The sequence below is a fragment of the Saccharomycodes ludwigii genome, chromosome III, assembly GCF_020623625.1.
Source record: "Saccharomycodes ludwigii strain NBRC 1722 chromosome III, whole genome shotgun sequence".
In the NCBI taxonomy this organism is placed as follows: Eukaryota; Fungi; Ascomycota; class Saccharomycetes; order Saccharomycodales; family Saccharomycodaceae; genus Saccharomycodes; species Saccharomycodes ludwigii.
The window spans coordinates 1,073,818-1,092,986 of record NC_060202.1 but is presented as its reverse complement, the minus strand read 5'-3'; the positions used below and the strand labels follow the sequence as shown (position 1 = coordinate 1,092,986).

The following is a 19,169-nucleotide window of genomic DNA, read 5'->3' as shown; positions in this document are numbered from 1 at the left end:
AGTTTAGACTAGTTTTTTTTTTTAATTTTTTTGTTTCCTTTTTCGTTTCTATTTCTTTTTTCATTCGCAATGTTTATAACCATAAATTAAACCGAAAACAGTAAAAAAAAAAAATATATATTTTAATGTGCTTTTTAAGCAGATTTCGTTTTTGTGTGCAAAAACAAAAAAATAAAAAAAAAAAAAAAATAAAATAAAAAAAATACCCGGCTGCTTATTGTAAATATCACTTTAATCACGATTCGAAAGTTAGCCAGAACCGGAAAGATTTGCTACTATAAGCCAAACACCAATAAAAATATATATATATAACAATTATCAACATATTATCCATCTAGTTTGATTATTACATAAATTAAAAATTCGCTCTATTATCTATTCTTATTTTAATAACATGGTTTATATATATATATATATTCCCAGTAACATACTCAACTCTTTCTATCAAACTGTTGCTTAACAACTAAATGGTGATGGCTGTTGCCCAGTCAAGGATCTTATCAAATTAATATCAGCTGTCACTTCGTTCCTACTTAAGGATTGTAAAGGCGGTGCAGATTTCGTTGAATATCTACCAAAACCTTTTCTTTTATTATTAGTATGGGTATGGTTGTTGTTATTACCATCCTCGTCTGTAGTACCAAAGATTAAAGCATGTAATTGCGAATATTCAGATAAAGATTTTGTCCACTCTTCAGAAATTTTATTTGTATCATCGGAATTTTTATTATTGTGTCTATTGTTACCGCCGTTCCTATGATTCTTGCCGGTACCATTTATATGATGATTAGTACTTCTATTATCTTCACTATTATTATTATCAGCGGCTAAAGCTGCTTGTTTGGTTGTTACTCGTCTCCTTAATGACCGACGACCAATACCATTGTTAAATGCGCTGCTGCTGCTACTTATATCATCTGTGGAAGAAGAATCATGCCAAGCATTCCCACTAAGATTATTTGTACTGGTGTTGTTAATATTAACACCTTTCTCGCCACTACTATAGCCCTCGTTTATCTGTGCTAGTAATCTTACTTCGTTATTATCGCCATTTGTATTATCAAAATCGCTTGCACTACCGCTGTTGTCATTTACCCCAAGGAAATTGCTTGCGGTACTATTGCTATTTCTTGTATTTTTAAAATTGGTGATTGGTCTAGAGTAATCCATGGCATAGGAGTGCGAATTGGCTACGTCTAACAATAATTTCTCTTCTTGTAAAGATTGTAATTTATTTTCCAATTGTTGATACAATTTTTTCTTACACAAGGTTATTAAATTTTCATGTTCTAATTTTAGATGTTCAATATCTTGTTGAAATTCTAAGCTGGCCCTATAAACTCTATATTCTTCAAAATAGCGTAACCTAATTAATTCTAAATCTCTTTCTTCTTCTAAATCCCGAACTAGTCTGATGTACTCGGGATTATTCCCCTGGTGCATTGTTGTTAAGTTTGTTTGCAATTTGGCCAATCTCTCTTTATAATGTAAATCTTTATCTTGACAGAATTTGTTAGTAATTTTCATCACTTTTGTTTCTAAAGCCTGTCTTTTTTTTCTATCTTTTTTAGTCATAGTTGTTGTAATGTTTTGCCTATGGTTATTAGATAGTGTGGAATTAGTTGTAACGGCGTTCGAAGTAGTAGTAGCCGTAATCGGATGGTTTAGTAATTCTGTTGTTTGTTGCGATTTTTGCTCCATTTCGTTATCACTGTTTGTTATTGCGTTAATTCTAGTTGTGTGTTTTTTTTTTTTTTTTTTTTTTTTTTTTTTTTCTTCCTTCCTATTTATTCTATATTTGTCCTGTATTGGGTGTGATTTAAATTGATAGATTGTATTACTGTTATCTCTTATCTCTTTTTTTCTTATTATTTTTATTTTTTTTTTTTTTTTTTTGACTGGAATTAAGTTGCTAGTTTATTTTAAGTTGTATAATAGGTAGAACCAATAATTTAAACAGGGCAAGAAAACAGAAAAAAAGTTGGAAATAAAAGTAGAAATAAAAATTAAAAAGTATTATGTTATATGCTAAGAATATCATAAAATTATCAAAAGATCATAACTTTTTGATTCTCCCCTTTTTAAAAAGAAACGAAAAAAAATAAATAAATAAATAAATAAATAAATCTCTGCTTTAATTTGTAAATAGAAAATTTTGCAGGGGAAAAAATTGAAAAAAAAAAAAATGAAAAAAAAAAAAAAAATGAAAAAAATCAATCAAAATCATAACCCATTCGGTTATTAAACTGAATTGTACATTTATAGTATTGGTTTAACGGACCTATTTTTCTAGATATATACAATAATCAAAAGATAAAGGGCAACCTAGAAAACCCATCATGCCAACTCAAATAATATTAAAGGATAAGCAGCTAATTAAAAAATATAAAAATATACTAAATGTTTACAACATAAAACCAAAAATTATAATCAAAACAAATTCTTTAATTATCTTAGAAATTACAATTGATGAGTCTACTTCTGCTAATAAAGACTTGTTTGTAACTTTGGAAAACTCCAATAAAGATGATAAAATAGAAATAGTACATGATAATAGTCCAAGTAAAATACCTAATACTACTATTATCACAGGACACAGACAAAAAATAAAGTTGGCTGAATTTATCAATTTATATTTCCATGATAATGAACACTTGACAGAACTGATAAAAAACCATGTTTCAACCAAATATACCTTATACCCACCATTAATACTATTTAATTATTCTCCCGTCAAACAAATGTTTACTAGTGAATTATGGGAATCTGTTTTGTCTAATTGCCACAGCAATGGTGTAAATCGAGATTCCTTTTTTAAAAAATTGATTAAAAATTGTTTTGACGACTCGATTTACACCCATATAGCTATAAATCAGCCTATTTTGGAAAATGATAGTAAAACAAATATAAATGATAATAAAAACCTATGGAGGAAACCTTTGAACATTAGACCGATATACGGTTCATTTTGGGAAACTGAAGAATATGCTAGTAATAATTCCCCCGAGTTATGGAAGTCCCCTACCGAAAGAGATTTTACTAATGCATTCTGGTGTCATACTGTACAGAATGGTATTTATCAATCTTGGGCACCATTTTTCACAATGTTTAGTAGGGGTAATGTTAAGGAGAAAGCTCGTATCTTAATAACCACAAAGACAGCAGAGGGTAATAATTCATATGCAGATATTGAGGGGAATGATGTTGTGGATATGTATTGTGGGATAGGATATTTTACATTATCATACTTAAAAAGGAATTGTAATAGAATTTTTTGTTTTGATTTAAACCCCTGGAGTTGTGAAGGTTTGAAAAGAGCATTGCTTAAAAATAAATTTGAAAAAGATGATAAAAAACGATGTTATATATTTAATGAAAGTAATGAATATTGTTTAAGCGAACTAGAAAATTATGAAAAGCAATTTGTGAATAATATTGACACATCCAGGTTAAGAATAAGACATATCAATATGGGATTGTTACCTACAAGCGAAGCTAGTTGGGAGTTGGCTTTAAAAATTGTCGCCAAACACAGTTATGAATTACCAATTGTCACTTTACACATACATGAAAATATACATATTGATGAGATTGAAGGTGAAAACGGATTTGTTAAATGTAAATTATTACCTAAATTAAAAAATTACCAAGTAACCATAGAAAATAACTTTAAGGTTAACGTGACTCATGCAGAGAAAATCAAAACTTATGCTCCTGATATTTGGCATGTTTGTATTGACGTAGATATTATTAAATAGAACATTCGTTTTTAATACGGAAGGAAAAGTAATTACTCGGACTACGATATTCATTATGAATTTTCGGACAATCATTTACATGTGTGATTTTTTTTTTTTTTTTTTTTTTTTTTTTTTCTATTAAAACCGAAAATCCTTTTTTTTTTTTTTTTTTTGTTGTTGTTTTTTCTTTTTCTTTTTTTTTTAAATAATTAATTAAAAATATATATAAAATTCTATTGTTTAAACATAAAACAAAGCAAATTGGTCAGTGGAAGCAAAAAACAAAAACTAACAAGAAAAGGTAACAAGCGCCATAAACAAGGCACTAAAATATATTATAACAAATAATTCCATATTGAGCTTGGCCCTGATATATTTCTATTGTTAGTGTTACAACTCATCAATCATGAGTTATCGGAAAGATCAATCGAGGAAGCATGATCCTGAAAGTACTGACCAAAATGCTAACAGCTATTATGAAAACATTATATTGAAATCACAGGATAACTTTAATGACAATAAAAATAGGAATAATAAAAACAAAACCCTGCCTGTAATTAATACAAACTTTATTGCTACAGCAGATAATCCGTTTTTAACAACTATTTCCACAAATAATAGTGATGGTCCTAATAATAATACTAATAATAATAATAATGATAATAATAATATCTTGCCTCATCACAACAATCGGACTATTACTCCTTTAAATAATACTGTAAAGCCGTTAAAACCTGTAATTGTTTTATCACCAATAGAAAATGATTATCCAATACCTTCCACAACGACAACAAATTATAACGGAATTAATGTGGCAAATAATACAACAACTGAAAATTATCATATTTTGTTATCGTCGCCATCAAGCAATAGCAAAGATGATAAAGAAGGGCACATTACTACCATGGAACCTTTTTTTTATAATAAAGTTACTAATACTAACGTGGTCAACAACAACAACAACAACAATGATAATATCACTACTACTACTACTAATAATAATAATAATAATAATAATGCTACTACCGAGAATTTTAATTTTATTCCACCTTTGAACGATGATATAATTATTGATTCACATTATAATATAAATGATTTGTTGAATAACAATATTAGTGAAAGATTAAACTCAGCAAGTCAACAAGATTCCTTTATTAACAGTTCCACTTTAAACACAACTAACTATAACAATAATAATAACAATAATGTTTTTTATGGTTCCCAAGCTAGTAGTGATGTTTCTACTAATTCGTATAATGATAAAATTCATATTCAGAATGGTGGTTTGATTTTTCAAAATGATCACGTTAATGATGGCAATGCTACTTCATATCCCATCGTAAATAATAATTATGATGGTAGTAATATCACTAATAATAATAATATGCCTACCGTTCAGTATATTAATGTTTCCCAAAATTCACATCGTTTTGATTATACGGATAATAATATACTGGATAGAAACAATATGATAATTAATAACGGTACTAATAATAATAATAATAATAATAATAATAATAATAATAATAATAATAATAATAATATTGAAAGTGAAAATTATTATCTGGAAAAACCAAATAATAATATAAATATTTTCAGCACTCACAATAATAATATCAATAATTTTCGGAGTAAAAATGATACATCACATTCCCCATATTTAAATGTTACAGATACCATCATACACAACGGTGGTGGTACTCCTACTTATCCTAGTTCGTTCTATTCTCATTCAGATGTTAATAGCTTATATTTAACGGCTTCGGAGGGTAAATCCTCCCCTGTTCGCTCGTTATTAAGTGTTCCTACAGACCAAGAAGATGAAGAAATAAATGATTTCTTTAATTTAGATTCCAATTCATTGTTAGATGCTCCTAGCAGCAACATAGATAGCAAATACGCAAGCAGTGACCAATCCAGCGCCAATAGCTTTGTGTATAATAATGCAGACCACCATGGAAATAATGGTAATTCTATGATTGTACCTGACATTGTTACTACTAATGCTACCTTTGACATCGGAAATCAATATGGCAATCCGCAGATTCAAGATTTTCTACTACAAAATACTACCGATTATAACATCAACGCTAACGACAATATTGATGTTAATTTTCAAATATCCACCAATGTCAATATTAAAAAATCATCTTCCAGAAATAAACTGAATACCATCACACCCAATAGCAGCAATAAAAGTGATATAAACTATAATGATAACTTTTTAAAGGTCTCGTCAAAAGTTAACAGTGAGGATGAATATACAAGTGATGATAAAAAGATTAGAAGAAGCAGAAGTATAAATAAAAAGACGACAAAAAGCAAGAAAAAAAAGAAGACACCGGAAGAAAAAGCCAGAAGTTTGAGCAAAGATAGAGAAAAATTACTGAAAATGGCTAATTTGGTTGTACCATCAAAGAACAAGAAAGATAAAAAGGGCACTTTTGATACGTCTTTATCACCATTATCAATAGCAATACAGGATGGTAATAATGAGGTGGATAATGAAGATAACATCATTTTTGGAAATGATAGTAATAGTAATGATTTTGATGATAATGGGTACGGAAGTGAATCCTCCTATTTTAGCTCTGCGAGTAAATCAAGTACTGGCAGTATCCAGTATAAACAGCCAGATAGCTCTAGTACTAACGCGACTGATACCACCACTACGGCATCCTGTTCTGATAACAATAATATTTCTACACCCGAAGCGGCGTATAAATGTACATTCTGCGACAAATTATTTACCAGACCTTACAATTTAAAATCGCACTTAAGAAGTCATACCAATGAGAAGCCTTATTCATGCCAGTACTGTTCTAAAGCATTTACACGACAACATGATAGAAAAAGACATGAAGATCTACATAGCGGCAAAAAAAGGTATGTTTGCGGTGGTGTTTTAAAAGATGGTGTTACCACATGGGGGTGTGGCAAACGGTTTGCTAGAAGTGATGCATTAGGTCGACATTTGAAAACAAGATCAGGTCAAAAGTGTATCCAACCATTATATGAAGAATTCATGAGTGACCAAGAGAGAAGAAAATCTGTTGTCGAAGATGATGGCAATTATCTTAAGGACCAAGATTTAATTCATAATTTTGATGAATATATTAAAAAAGAAGGTAGAAATGTTATTGCTAATTCCAAAGTATTTACCGAATATGGTTCAAAGAGTGATATAAATGGTGTTAAGAATGACGATAGTACTTTATACGCTAGTGTTGGTGCAGTTAAGGATAAAATTCACAGTCAAAGTATTAAAGTTGAATCACCAAATACGCATCACGAAATTCATACTAAAAATAATCACTTGGATATTCCACACGTTAATCCGTACCATATTGACGAACGACAGCAGCATTTTCATAAAAATACCAATAGTAATAATGAAAATTCAGAAATAAGCTATAAGATGAATGATTCTGGTTAATGTTTTTTTTTATAAAGGATTTGATAATCACTTTAATGAAATTTTCAAATTTAGTATAAGAAACAGTTATTTTTTTTTATTTTTAATTTCAATTTATTCCTTTTTGTACTATATATCAAGTTTATATAACCTTCCTTCCCTCCTTCCTTCCTTCCTTTCTAATTTTTGTTCCTTTTTTTTTTTTTTTTTATTTCCACCTTGAATGAATTTTTTATTTTTTTAATTTTTAATTTTTTCACCTGTGTTTCCCTTCGGTAAAAAAACATAATTAACCGAAGGTCCGTATTTCTACTTTTTTTTTTTTTTTTTTTTTTTGTGATAAAACTGTTATACAAGTCATTATTCATTTTTATATTGGAATTCAAACAAACACATTTCCAAGTTTTATAGGCACATTAATTGATAAAAAAAAAAAAAAAAAAAAAAAACTGTAAAGTAATTTCCCTTTTAATATTTTAATAGAACACCAAGAAAAAATGAACACTGACACTGATCTAGGCTCCAATTCTGGTTTTCAAAATGATGCATCCACTGCTACTAATATTGTCAATGATCTCATAGAGGAAAATCCAAATTATCCTATTATAATCACACAGGTGAAAACTAATCAAATACCGTTTATGCCTTCGATTTTGCAAGATCATTTAACTGCGACAATCAGCAATGCCACCACTTTTTCGAGCTTTGTACAACAATCTGAGCTACTACAAAGAAAATTAGTTTCTAATGGGCTAATCGATTCCATGCAGCAATCAATAGATGCTGTGCCAATGACACGAACAATTCAACCAAAAATTATAAATTCATTCATAGAAAATAACAAAAATAATGTACTTGCGCTTCAACCTTATTATCATTTTTCACCGATAAAAAAATTCATGGCCAAGACCGGATCCAAAATTGGGAATGGAGAGGGCGATGGATACCTAGAATTTCAATTGAGAAACTATTTTGGTACTGGTGAAAAATTCATCTTAGATTGTAAACGGGGTACCAAGACAAAGTCTTCTATATTGTTTCAATATATGCAACCTTTTAAAGTCTGGTACACTTTAAATAATTCATTTTATTCCAACAATAGGCAGACTAATGGTATCAATTATGAGTTCAAGGGTTTAAAAATGGAACTAGCAACTGCATACTTGCCGGGGATGATTAGAAGCGGCACTGGCCTTGATGATAATAAAACGTTATGGAACCATGCTCTAAGTTTCGATACATGTTCTAGAATAACTAGTAATATGGTTACTCGTAGATCAAGCTCACTATTACATCAATGTGGTGAAGATTGGAAAAATTCGTTGTGTTATACTTTGGTAAATGATACACGAGATAATATTGTCACGCCTACTATGGGGTCGTTGTTCAAAGTCAGCACTGAATGGGAATTTTTACAAAAATGGACTAAACAACAGTTTGAGATAGTGAAAGCTTTTAAAATTGGGAAAGGGTTTTCTCTTATTGGCACAATAAAATGTGGAAACATTTTTAAGTTGGATCCAGATGTGGTTGTGCCATATTATGACAAATTTCAACTTGGCGGTGGTAACGATGTCAGAGGTTTTAATGTTATGGGGTTGGGTGATAAAGAGTGTTCAGATGCATGTGGTGGACACGCATATCTCACATATGGGATATCTTTAATTAGACCTGTAGTAAAAGATTCTAGCTTTAAGTGGCACTTATTTACAAATGGTGGGAAATTAACTAGTAACGGCAGTGGCAGTTTAAGCAATTTATTTAAGGAATATTCAACCGCTTGCGGTGTAGGTATAATGTTTACACATCCTGCAGCAAGGTTTGAGTTGAACTTCACTCTGCCTATTACCATGCACTCTACGGATTCGTGTAGAAAGGGGTTTCAATATGGTATTGGTATGTGTTTCTTATAAATATATATATATATATACCTAAGAGGGGAGATAAATGGATATAATGTATATATGTTTAAATCGCAAGCGTTTTCTTTTTTAATTCATTATATATATATATATATATATATTTCTCGCAGTATAAGTATATGTTAAAAATATATATGTAAATAATCCATAGCTCACACTAAAGTTATGACTAATTTTGCAATGCAATCCATTGAGTATGATGTTCAATAACTGCTGGAATGATTAAAGCTTCTATAACTTCTTTATTGCTATCATTTATTCTAATCCATTCCACGTTGATATCGTTGTCATTGTTGTTGCTGTTGCTATTCTCACTTACAAATACAACTTCCTTATTTCTGGTTTGTAGCATATTTCCAATAACTAACTGATGATTGTATTTTTTCAAAGCTTGCACCGCCTTTTTAATTAAAATAGAACTGTCAGTTTCCAATTTGAATGACACTATCATAGCTTGACTAGCCCAACTTTCCACCAATCTTCTTAAAAATTTAGGTACAGGATCTAAATCCAAGATTAACTTTCCATCATTATTAATTGCGCTGTTATTGTTCAAACTATTGTTATAGTTATTCTCTACCTGTGATTGAATTTTATGTTTGGGTAATCTATTAAAGGGAACATAGAAATCACTGACAGCTGCTGCTAAATAAAATAGACAAAATTTATTATTTAATAATGTAGCCAGTGCCTTTAACGACCATAAATATTGGTTGACCGTCGTAAAAGGTAGCATTAATAAATTGTCTTTATATGTATCATATAGTTTTTTCTGTTCAATAATTTTTTTTTGAAATTGAGGATTAATTGAAGTTCCACCCTGAGTAAAATAATCTAGAAAGGTGGTTTCTGTGGAATGCGTGAAAAACCTGTTAAATGGAGTTAATGAAAATTCCCTATGTAAAAAAATGACACGGTACCCCTGAAACAAAAATTGTTCTGCACTTGAAGCACCTCTTGTACCGGCACTAAAATTGTCAATAAATCTCACAGTATTATTTTCCAATGGAACAGTAGTACCACCAGAAGTAACCAATACAACACGCTTTTTGTTATTTTCATTTTCTGTGGCTGAAAGAAACTTTTTTGTAGTATCAATTAATTGATTTAAATAAGAAGGTTTAGGGTTTGATTGGAAGTAAAACTCTTCATCGATATAATTGGCTGTTATTGTATTATCGTCGGAAGTATGACTAATTGCATGTTCAAGATCAATGATAGAGGTATGAATATTAGGATTGTGCATTGAGGTGGGTATAGTTGTAGTATCTTTTTTTTTTTATTGTTTTTTTGTTTTTTGTTTTTAGCGTATGATTTATACGAAGACTAGGATTTATGCATCCTATTTAAAGGGGAATTAGCTCATGTATGGCTTTGTTTTTTTTTTTTTTTTTTTTTTACAAAGAAAAAAGAAAAAAAATTAAAAATTAAAAAGCTTCCGCGTTTTTTTCTTACGAGTGATACTTCAAATTACAGTGATTATTTTTTAAATAATTTATTCATCAACATTGATAATCGATACTGGTTGTTTAGGTGTCATGTCCTGTTTAAAACAGGCGTGTAATGGTTCCTTGGCCCAGTTGGTTAAGGCACCGTGCTAATAACGCGGGGATCAGCAGTTCGATCCTGCTAGGAACCATATTTTTTATATAAATATACACTTGTTTGTTTTGTTTTTTATTTTTTATATTTTTTATTTTTTTTTTTTTTTTGTAGGCAGTTTTAAATCACGTAGTGTTTTTGTTGAGGTTGTATTTAGCATTGAGTGTGTTTATGTTCTTTTTGGCACAGAAAAGACCGTAGCAATCTGCTTTTCTTTTTTTGGTGTGATTAAGATGCAATTAATCTTAAAAGGGGTGAGGATTGCCGTATTAATTAATGATTAACTTTTTTCTTTCTTTTTTCTTTCTTTTTTCTTTTTTCTTTTTTCTTTTTTCTTCTTTCTGTCTCCTTGTATAAAAACGCACAACAATTTATTTTTCCTTTTTTTTCCCTCGAAGTTTTAAAATAAAAAGAAAAAAAATTTTTCTTAATTTTAATTTTTACGTTCTTCTTCTTCTATCTTCTCTTCCATCCATTCAATTTCACTACTTTCTTTGTTTTAATTTCTTTTTTTTTTCAATTCTTTTGAAATTTGGTTTCTAACGTTGGTAACAATTGAAATAATAATCCCAAGAAGGTTTGTTACTATTAGTTACTGATTAATAAAGATAGGTCTTGCTAGTATAAGCATATTATATTATCAAAAAATTAAATTTTTCATTTTTATTTAATTTTTTTTTAACTTTTCGGTTTATACTCATTTGTTTTTTTTTTAATATTTTTTTTATATTTTTTTTTTTTTTTTTCCCTCTGTAAAAAAAAATTTTTTTATTCATAGTTTCCTTTACATATACACTTTTTATTTTCCAGGATCATTTCATACTCTTTTAACGTTATACTATTTATTTATACTTCCCTTACCGTTTTTTTTTCCTGTTATTTTTTTTGTTTGGTTACCATTTAACCCACTAATAAAGGACCACATCACAATTAATAGTACTAGCAAAATGAGTGAACAACAACAGCAAGTCCCAATTGAAAACCCAGAGGCGCAACAACAACAACAACAACAACAACAGCAACAACAGCAACAGCAACCTCAACAACCACAAGATAACGTTATTCCAGCTAACGCTACACAAGGTGGTAGAACTGCTTCTGATAAGATTTTGTATGTTGGTAATTTGGCTAAGACTATCGATGAAGAGCAATTGAAACAATATTTCCAAGTTGGTGGTAAAGTTGCTTCTGCCAAGATTATTATTGACAAGAACAATCATCGCGTTAACTATGGTTTTGTTGAATTCTTCAATGCTAATGATGCTAGTATTGCATTAGCTAACATGAATGGACAAGCCATCAATGGTTATAAGATTAAAGTCAACAACGCCTTTCAAACCGCTCCAACAGCTGGTGTTGATGATGCCTTCAATTTATTTGTCGGTGACTTGAACATTAATGTTGATGACAAGGGTTTGGCCGATTGTTTCTCTCCATTAGAAGGTTTTATTTCTGCACATGTTATGTGGGATATGCAAACTGGTAGATCCAGAGGATATGGTTTTGTCTCTTTTCTATCCAGGGAACAAGCTGAAAAGGCTTTGGAATTGAAACAAGGTACTGTCTTAAATGGTAGGGCCATTAGATTGAACTACGCTGCTAAGAAGCAACCTCAGCAACAATTCAATAACAATATGAATAATAATAATATTAATCGTGGTTATAGAAACCAACAACCGCAACCATTGATTCCACCTCCAGTTGACCCAAGAGCTGTAGAGGAAGTCATTAGAAGTCCACCTTTTAGAGTCACTACTGCCTATGTTGGTAATATTCCAAGAGCCATGAATCAAGACGAGTTGATCATGTTGTTACAAAACTTTGGTCAAATCTTGGACTTTAAGTTTTATGCAGACAAAGGTAACTGCTTTGTTAGATTTGATACTAGAGAACAAGCTGCTTTGTGTATTGTAGCTTTGGGTTCCGGTTTTACCTTAAGAGGTAGACCATTAAGAACTGGTTGGGGTAAAGAACAACAACAACCTCAACCACAACAGATTCCAGCCCAATATGTCCAACAGCAAGATGGTTTACCAATACAATTTCAACAAGGTCAATTTCCACAAGGTCAAATGCCACAATTTGATCCACAACAACCAGTCTTTAACCAACAATGATTTTTAACTTAGTTTTTTTTTCATGTTTTTTTTTCTTTTATATATATATAAATAAGATTATTAAAGTAAGAATAGGAGGAGATGAATGATATTTACTTATCGTCCGTTATCACTTATTAATTGTTTTTTACAGATTTTTTTAATGTTTTATTTGCTTGTTTTTTTCTCTTATTTCTTTTTTTTTTTTTTTTTCTTATTTTTTGTTTTTATAATTTTATTATTTAGTATATAGTAATTATGATATTGATGGTAAATCAAGAGTTTCTTTTTAGTATATTTTCCTTAGACATTTGGTTAATATAAGCAAGCGAAGATGGGAAGATTATTAATGGCACATTACATACAAGGATATTTTAAAGGGATCTTAAATATCCTTTTTTTTTGTCACAATTAAAAGATGTAATATATTAATTGAAATTAAATCATTAAACAAGAACAAACAAAAAAACACCCACACACCTCGAACAAAAGGAATCATTGTTATTATGAACAAGATTTTCATCTTTTTTTTTTTCCCTTGGAAATTTGATGGATATTTTATTTGGTTTTTGTTACAAATATTTTATAATTTTATTGCTAGTAATAATAACTTATTTTACAGCCCATTACAATCAATTGAAAAAGTAAAAAATAACTTGCAAAAATATTCTATATAACACATACACTTTCGCCACTTTATTCTTTATTCTTTATCCAAAAAAAATAAAAATAAACAACAAAAATCTACTCCTATCTGCAGAATTTCTGCATAAATAATATTTAAGAAAAAAATTTTTTTTCTTTTTTTTTTTTTTTTGCTTTCTTTTTTTTTTTCCTACATATAAAAAAAATATAAAATTAAAAAGTAAACTAACAACACACATCCATATATATATATATATATACGTACCTATATATGAATATTTTCCAACTTTTCAAATCATTATCATTATTACAGTGGGATAACAACAACAACATCGATTCTGGCTACTTTTATTTGAAAACTTTAGTGTTTTGTATATCATTCACTTATTTATTAGTAAATCCATATAAACTCATCAGATTCTTAAAAAAAATGATGGAAACTATTCGTACTACAAGTTCCCGTTTAACTTCAAGTTTCAGAAATGTTTCTGGGTTAAATAATACTAATAAATCATTCTACAGTACAGCTTTGAGTACTATTGTACTACATGAGGGTGGCTATATCGGTGGTCTAGTCAATGAGGGTAATACTTGTTTCATGAATAGTGTGTTACAAAGTTTAGCATCTTCTAAAGAATTAATGGAATTTTTAGATAATGAAATTATAAAGAGGGCTCAAGATGATGAAGACGACGAAGACGATGATGATGACGATGATGATGATGATAATTATGATGATGACTATAATAATGATAATAATAATGATAATGATAATGATGGCAATGGTAGAAATAAAGAAAGGGATGGTCCAAATGATGCTAAGGAAGCATATCAAGAACGAAATCTTAATGAAGATACCCTTATGGAAAACACAAAATCAGTCAAAAATGAAATTGATAATAAGGGACAATATAAAAGTCATGTATCTTCCAAAAATAAAAAAAAATCACATGGTAAATCCAAAAAAATTAAGAAAAAGAAAAAGAGATATTCATCTTCACTATTGTTTGATGAAGATGAGTCCATTAATATTGAATTTACTTTAGCTTTAAAAGACTTATTGGACAAATTGAATGCTAAGCATTATAAAAACAGACCTTATTTTAAAACTAACAAGTTGTTGAAAACAATGAGTAAAGCGCCAAATAAAAATATTATTTTGGGCTATGATCAAGAAGATGCACAAGAATTTTTCCAGACAATACTAACAGAACTGGAAAAAAACGTCAAGAGTGTTAACCATGAGCCATTAAAGAAAAGCAAACAACTTCAATCAATAGAAAAAGAGCCGGTTTTTAAATTACCCGAAGACGCCTTAATGGCACAAGATTCATTGTCCAAAATTGGTACCGTGTATATTCCAACAATCCAAATAGATCCAAATCTTGTTGATAGGAAGCAAGAGGCCATAAAGAATGATACTGCTCAAGTTGGTAATGGAGATGAAAAAAAGTTTTTCACTCCGTTCAAATTAATTACACCGGTAGACGGTATAAGTGCCGAGCGTATTGGTTGTTTACAATGTGGTGAGAATGGTGGTATTAGATACAGTGTCTTTTCTGGGTTAAGCTTGAATTTACCCAATGAAAAATTCGGAGTGACTTTAAAATTATCTGAGTTGTTGGATGAATGGTGTAAACCTGAAATCATAGAAGGTGTTGAATGTAACCGTTGTGGACTACTTGCAATTAAATCGCATTTGTCACAAGAATTGGAAAACAAAGATGTCCCTGAAAAATTGAAAAATTTGATTGAAGCTAGATTGAATGAAATTAATAAAGTTTTAAGTAAACAGGTCATTGACGATTCTATATATAAAAAATTGAAAACAGATAATATGGTTCAAAAATGCTCAAAATCAAAACAGATTTTGATTTGTAGGCCACCGCCATTACTATCGATTCACATAAATAGATCGTGCTTTGATATGCGCACCTATGCCATTAGAAAAAATAATTCCAGGGTTGTTTTTAAAAGTAGATTGAATTTGAGTTCATGGACATGTTCTCCAGATGAAATTAATTTAGATGCCAGGTTGCCAATGTCTAAAAAACACACAGATGAACGTTCTTCTTCGAGTGAGGATGAAGCTGTTGGTGGCGAATACTATGCTAGATTACACCACAGGTTTGAAAGGGAATTTGAAGATAGCAGTGAAGATGAAGAAGAAGAAGAAGAATACACAGGTCGTAATATCGCCACTGAATATAGTCCATTAGCTGATGATTTGACAAATAATACCAATAACCAAAGGCAACAATGGGAACAGGAAGAATTAATGGTTGATTCTTTAGGTAACACAATTACTCCTGCTAATAACACCAACGTAGCGGAACAGTTTGATGAAGATTATACTGAAGAACAACAACTTGAACTTCAAGAGGAGGAGGAAGATGATGGTGATGATAATGATGATGACAGCATTAGTGAAATTAATATGCCAACAATCAGTTCATTATCTACATCTGTACCATCTGGTCCATTAACATATTGTTTACGCTCTGTTATTGTTCATTATGGAACGCATAACTATGGTCATTATATTGCTTTTAGAAAATATAGAGGGTGTTGGTGGAGAATATCCGATGAAACTGCTTATGTTGTTGATGAACAAGAAGTTTTGTCTACTCCTGGTGTTTTTATGTTGTTTTATGAATATGATTACGACGAAGAAACTGGAAGAATGAACGATGATATAGAAAGAGAAAGACTAGAAAAAGAAATTGAAATTGAAATGATTAAGGAGGAACAAAAGCGTCAACAAGAGGAGGAGGAACGTGGTAATGAATTTGCAGATAGTGATGATGAAAGTAACACTGAAACTGATGAACACAGGAATAAAGAAGAATTTGTAAAGAATGAGGAAAATAGTGGTGAAAATGATATTAAAATACAAGTAGATGAATAATTAAATGCTTGTAAATAATGATTACTTAAAGTAGCCTTATGTGTATTCTTTTTTTTTTTTTTTTTTTTGTCATTTATCAATATGTATTCAACTTAGTATATTACACATTTATCATTTTTATTTTTAATATAGTTTTATATTATTATTATTATTATCTTATAAAAGTAACTAAAGGATAAAAACATTGTAAAGCCAAAGGTTCTATTTAAATAAATTGCTTTAAAAGACGGAAAAGAAAGGAGGAGAATATGTATTTACGCTAGTTCTTCCAATATTTCATTTTCTTTACCTTTAATTTGAGCAAATCTTTTCTCTTGCTCGATTTTTTCCAGGTCCCTATCTTCATTAATTAAATCGTCAACTTCAAAATCAAAAGCATTTGGATCAGAATTGTATTTTGCTGTAACACGGTTTTTTAATCCAGTTCTAGAATTTGCTGTATATCTATTATCGAAAGAATTACTATTTCCGTTACATGATTGTTCTTGGTTTTGAGGAGGTTCTTCTTGTTTGATTTTGAATTTTAATGGTTTTGATCTAAAAATAGATTTATTATTGATAGTTTCTTGTTCTTGTCCAAATTCATTAGACTTCTCGTTCAAAGACCCAGTTCTATGAGATTTTCTGTTTTTAATATCATTTAATGCATTTTTATCGATATGGAACGATCCTAGGCCGGAGAGAGTTGGTAAAACTAGTACAATGAATAAAATTATTAAAAATACAATCAAAAATACGAAAATGTTCATTTTTATTATATGAATATTTTTTTTTGTTTTTTTTTGTTTTTGGTAAACTTTACGAATAAATCTTATTGAGAATAGAAATTATTGAATGGAAAAAAAAAAAAATTAATTAAAACTGTAAATATAAATATATTTGCATTAAAAAATTAATTTTTGAACTCTTCTTTTTTTTTTTTTTTTTTTTTTTTTTCACTTTCTATCGGACAATAGACTTAAATATCCGAGTTTTCTTGTTTATATTTAATCCTACTTAATATTGTTTATATATAAGTAAACATAAAATAAGTTAAAAAAAAAATGAAATAAAATCTTAAAGGATCTGTCTAACATACACATTTCTTCCGACAAAAATCCAAAGATTTGTGCAATAAACAATGACCATGATAAGAACAGTAACAACAAAATCAAGGGTTTTCTTAACTATGTTAGGAAAACAAAATTTTCGTAGTATTGTGACCACTGCTAGATCAAGCGTTTTAATAAATACCTGTAATAAAAATAAAAATAGTCATTACTCAACTAGTACAAGTATTCCTAGTAATGCAGAGCTTATTAACAAGTCTGACGCTAATCCATCGGCAGCTCCATGTTCTACCACAGGTCGGGAAGTGCCTCAAGAAATAATGGAATTATCAATGGAAGCTTACGATGAAAAAAGTGATTTATTTTTGGATGATATTTTAGAGAAATTAGAAGATATATCAGAAAAATCACCCGATTTAATACCAGATGTAGAGTTAACACAAGGAGTATTAACATTAGAGTTATCACCATTAGGAACATATGTTATTAATAAACAACCACCCAACAAGCAAATATGGCTATCTTCGCCATTAAGTGGTCCTAACAGATTTGATTACTATAATAATTCTTGGGTATCTTTAAGAGATGGTAGCTTAATGATTGATACATTAAATAATGAATTAAAACAAGCTAGTAATGGTAAGTATAAATTAAAATAGAAATATAGCTACGATAACGAGGGGGGGGGGTGGATAAGAGCGCTAAGTGGCAAAATAAAATGGTAAATAAAATGAAAAAGAGCCATACAACCCATACATCCACACATTTTTAATAATAAAAAATAAAAAAATAAAAAATAAAAAAAAGACAATGTCAAATAATAATAAATTGAATAAATAAAAACTAGCCTTTTTTAATTTTACATAAATAAAATTCGTATATAAATACAATAAGGTTTCTATTTTTTTTCTTTTTTTTTTTTTTTTTTTAGTTTTTTAGTTTTTCTTTCTTTATGTCTGTCCATTTTCTCATCCCTTCTTCTCTTTTCTTTCTATTCCCTTTACAATTTAAAACCCTTCTCTTCTTTCTAGTGTGTTTTTCAGAGGTTTAAAATCCTATTTATCATTTTCAAATAAAGCACTTGAGGTTAAGGTACTTGCGGTTTAAGAACAACTATCATACTACAAAAAGAAAAAAGAAAAAAAGGAAAAAAAAAAATGACTGAGAAATCATTTATTGTTACTTTAAAAGAACACGCCGATGCAGAAAAGTTTAAAGAATCCGTTAACAAATTAGGTGGTTCTATTACCCATGAATTTAATTTAATTAAGGGGTTTACTGTCAAATTGCCTGACCATATGCACATTAATAAATTAAAGGAGGGTCACTCCAATGACATTGCAAACGTTGAAGAAGACAAAGAAGTCCATACTAATTGAATTGTGTATGTAATGTTATATATTCTGATATTTTATTTTTCATATTTTCCATCTACTCTATAATAATAATAATAGTATATAAAAAGGAATTAATAAAACAAATGATATAGAATGGAACAATATAAGTGGCAATAAATTATTAAAGATGAATTAACTTTGTTTGTATTTTGGTAATAAAAATATTTAGATTATGATGGCTTTGTTCCATAGGAGCGGAGGCGTGAATTTATCTATCTATTTTTACTCTCCACTTTCTCCCCTTTTTTTTTGTAACTCGTTTAATTACTTAATTATTATTATTGTTATTATTCTTTTTTTTCGTAAATTAATATTCCAAAAATATAAAAAAAAAAAGGGGGCGGGAAAATTGGAGATCAGAAACTTGTTCTTTTTTTAGAAAAAAAAAAAAAAAT

At 29.4% G+C, this 19,169-nt stretch overlaps 10 protein-coding genes and 1 non-coding gene across 11 annotated transcripts; 8 read left to right on the top strand and 3 right to left on the bottom strand.

Moving 5' to 3' along the window:
• Window positions 1-456: 456 nt before the first annotated feature.
• Window positions 457-1,701, bottom strand: SDS3 (Sds3p; the record flags this gene model as incomplete). Its single annotated transcript, XM_046077421.1, has 1 exon — window positions 457-1,701. The coding sequence occupies one exon, from the start codon at window positions 1,699-1,701 to the stop codon at window positions 457-459; it is 1,245 nt and encodes a 414-aa protein (XP_045935182.1).
• Window positions 1,702-2,339: 638 nt separating this feature from the next.
• TRM12 (tRNA(Phe) (4-demethylwyosine(37)-C(7)) aminocarboxypropyltransferase) lies at window positions 2,340-3,758 on the top strand (the record flags this gene model as incomplete). Its single annotated transcript, XM_046081577.1, has 1 exon — window positions 2,340-3,758. The coding sequence occupies one exon, from the start codon at window positions 2,340-2,342 to the stop codon at window positions 3,756-3,758; it is 1,419 nt and encodes a 472-aa protein (XP_045935181.1).
• Window positions 3,759-4,146: 388 nt separating this feature from the next.
• On the top strand, window positions 4,147-7,176 carry CRZ1 (DNA-binding transcription factor CRZ1; the record flags this gene model as incomplete). Its single annotated transcript, XM_046077420.1, has 1 exon — window positions 4,147-7,176. The coding sequence occupies one exon, from the start codon at window positions 4,147-4,149 to the stop codon at window positions 7,174-7,176; it is 3,030 nt and encodes a 1,009-aa protein (XP_045935180.1).
• A 476-nt stretch (window positions 7,177-7,652) lies between these two features.
• SAM50 (SAM complex subunit SAM50) lies at window positions 7,653-9,068 on the top strand (the record flags this gene model as incomplete). The annotated part of the gene is made up of 1 exon (XM_046077419.1): window positions 7,653-9,068. The coding sequence occupies one exon, from the start codon at window positions 7,653-7,655 to the stop codon at window positions 9,066-9,068; it is 1,416 nt and encodes a 471-aa protein (XP_045935179.1).
• Window positions 9,069-9,246: 178 nt separating this feature from the next.
• On the bottom strand, window positions 9,247-10,323 carry CAB2 (phosphopantothenate--cysteine ligase CAB2; the record flags this gene model as incomplete). Its single annotated transcript, XM_046077418.1, has 1 exon — window positions 9,247-10,323. The coding sequence occupies one exon, from the start codon at window positions 10,321-10,323 to the stop codon at window positions 9,247-9,249; it is 1,077 nt and encodes a 358-aa protein (XP_045935178.1).
• A 319-nt stretch (window positions 10,324-10,642) lies between these two features.
• Window positions 10,643-10,716, top strand: SCDLUD_002733. The gene has a single exon. It is a non-coding gene; the product is annotated as a tRNA-Ile (tRNA).
• A 910-nt stretch (window positions 10,717-11,626) lies between these two features.
• Window positions 11,627-12,796, top strand: PUB1 (Pub1p; the record flags this gene model as incomplete). Its single annotated transcript, XM_046077417.1, has 1 exon — window positions 11,627-12,796. The coding sequence occupies one exon, from the start codon at window positions 11,627-11,629 to the stop codon at window positions 12,794-12,796; it is 1,170 nt and encodes a 389-aa protein (XP_045935177.1).
• A 1,054-nt stretch (window positions 12,797-13,850) lies between these two features.
• UBP1 (ubiquitin-specific protease UBP1) lies at window positions 13,851-16,328 on the top strand (the record flags this gene model as incomplete). Its single annotated transcript, XM_046077416.1, has 1 exon — window positions 13,851-16,328. The coding sequence occupies one exon, from the start codon at window positions 13,851-13,853 to the stop codon at window positions 16,326-16,328; it is 2,478 nt and encodes an 825-aa protein (XP_045935176.1).
• A 254-nt stretch (window positions 16,329-16,582) lies between these two features.
• Window positions 16,583-17,077, bottom strand: EXP1 (Exp1p; the record flags this gene model as incomplete). The annotated part of the gene is made up of 1 exon (XM_046076998.1): window positions 16,583-17,077. The coding sequence occupies one exon, from the start codon at window positions 17,075-17,077 to the stop codon at window positions 16,583-16,585; it is 495 nt and encodes a 164-aa protein (XP_045935175.1).
• Window positions 17,078-17,448: 371 nt separating this feature from the next.
• On the top strand, window positions 17,449-18,036 carry YFH1 (ferroxidase; the record flags this gene model as incomplete). Its single annotated transcript, XM_046077415.1, has 1 exon — window positions 17,449-18,036. The coding sequence occupies one exon, from the start codon at window positions 17,449-17,451 to the stop codon at window positions 18,034-18,036; it is 588 nt and encodes a 195-aa protein (XP_045935174.1).
• A 498-nt stretch (window positions 18,037-18,534) lies between these two features.
• PBI2 (Pbi2p) lies at window positions 18,535-18,756 on the top strand (the record flags this gene model as incomplete). The annotated part of the gene is made up of 1 exon (XM_046077414.1): window positions 18,535-18,756. One exon carries the CDS (start codon window positions 18,535-18,537, stop codon window positions 18,754-18,756), a length of 222 nt encoding a protein of 73 aa, XP_045935173.1.
• Window positions 18,757-19,169: the final 413 nt, after the last annotated feature.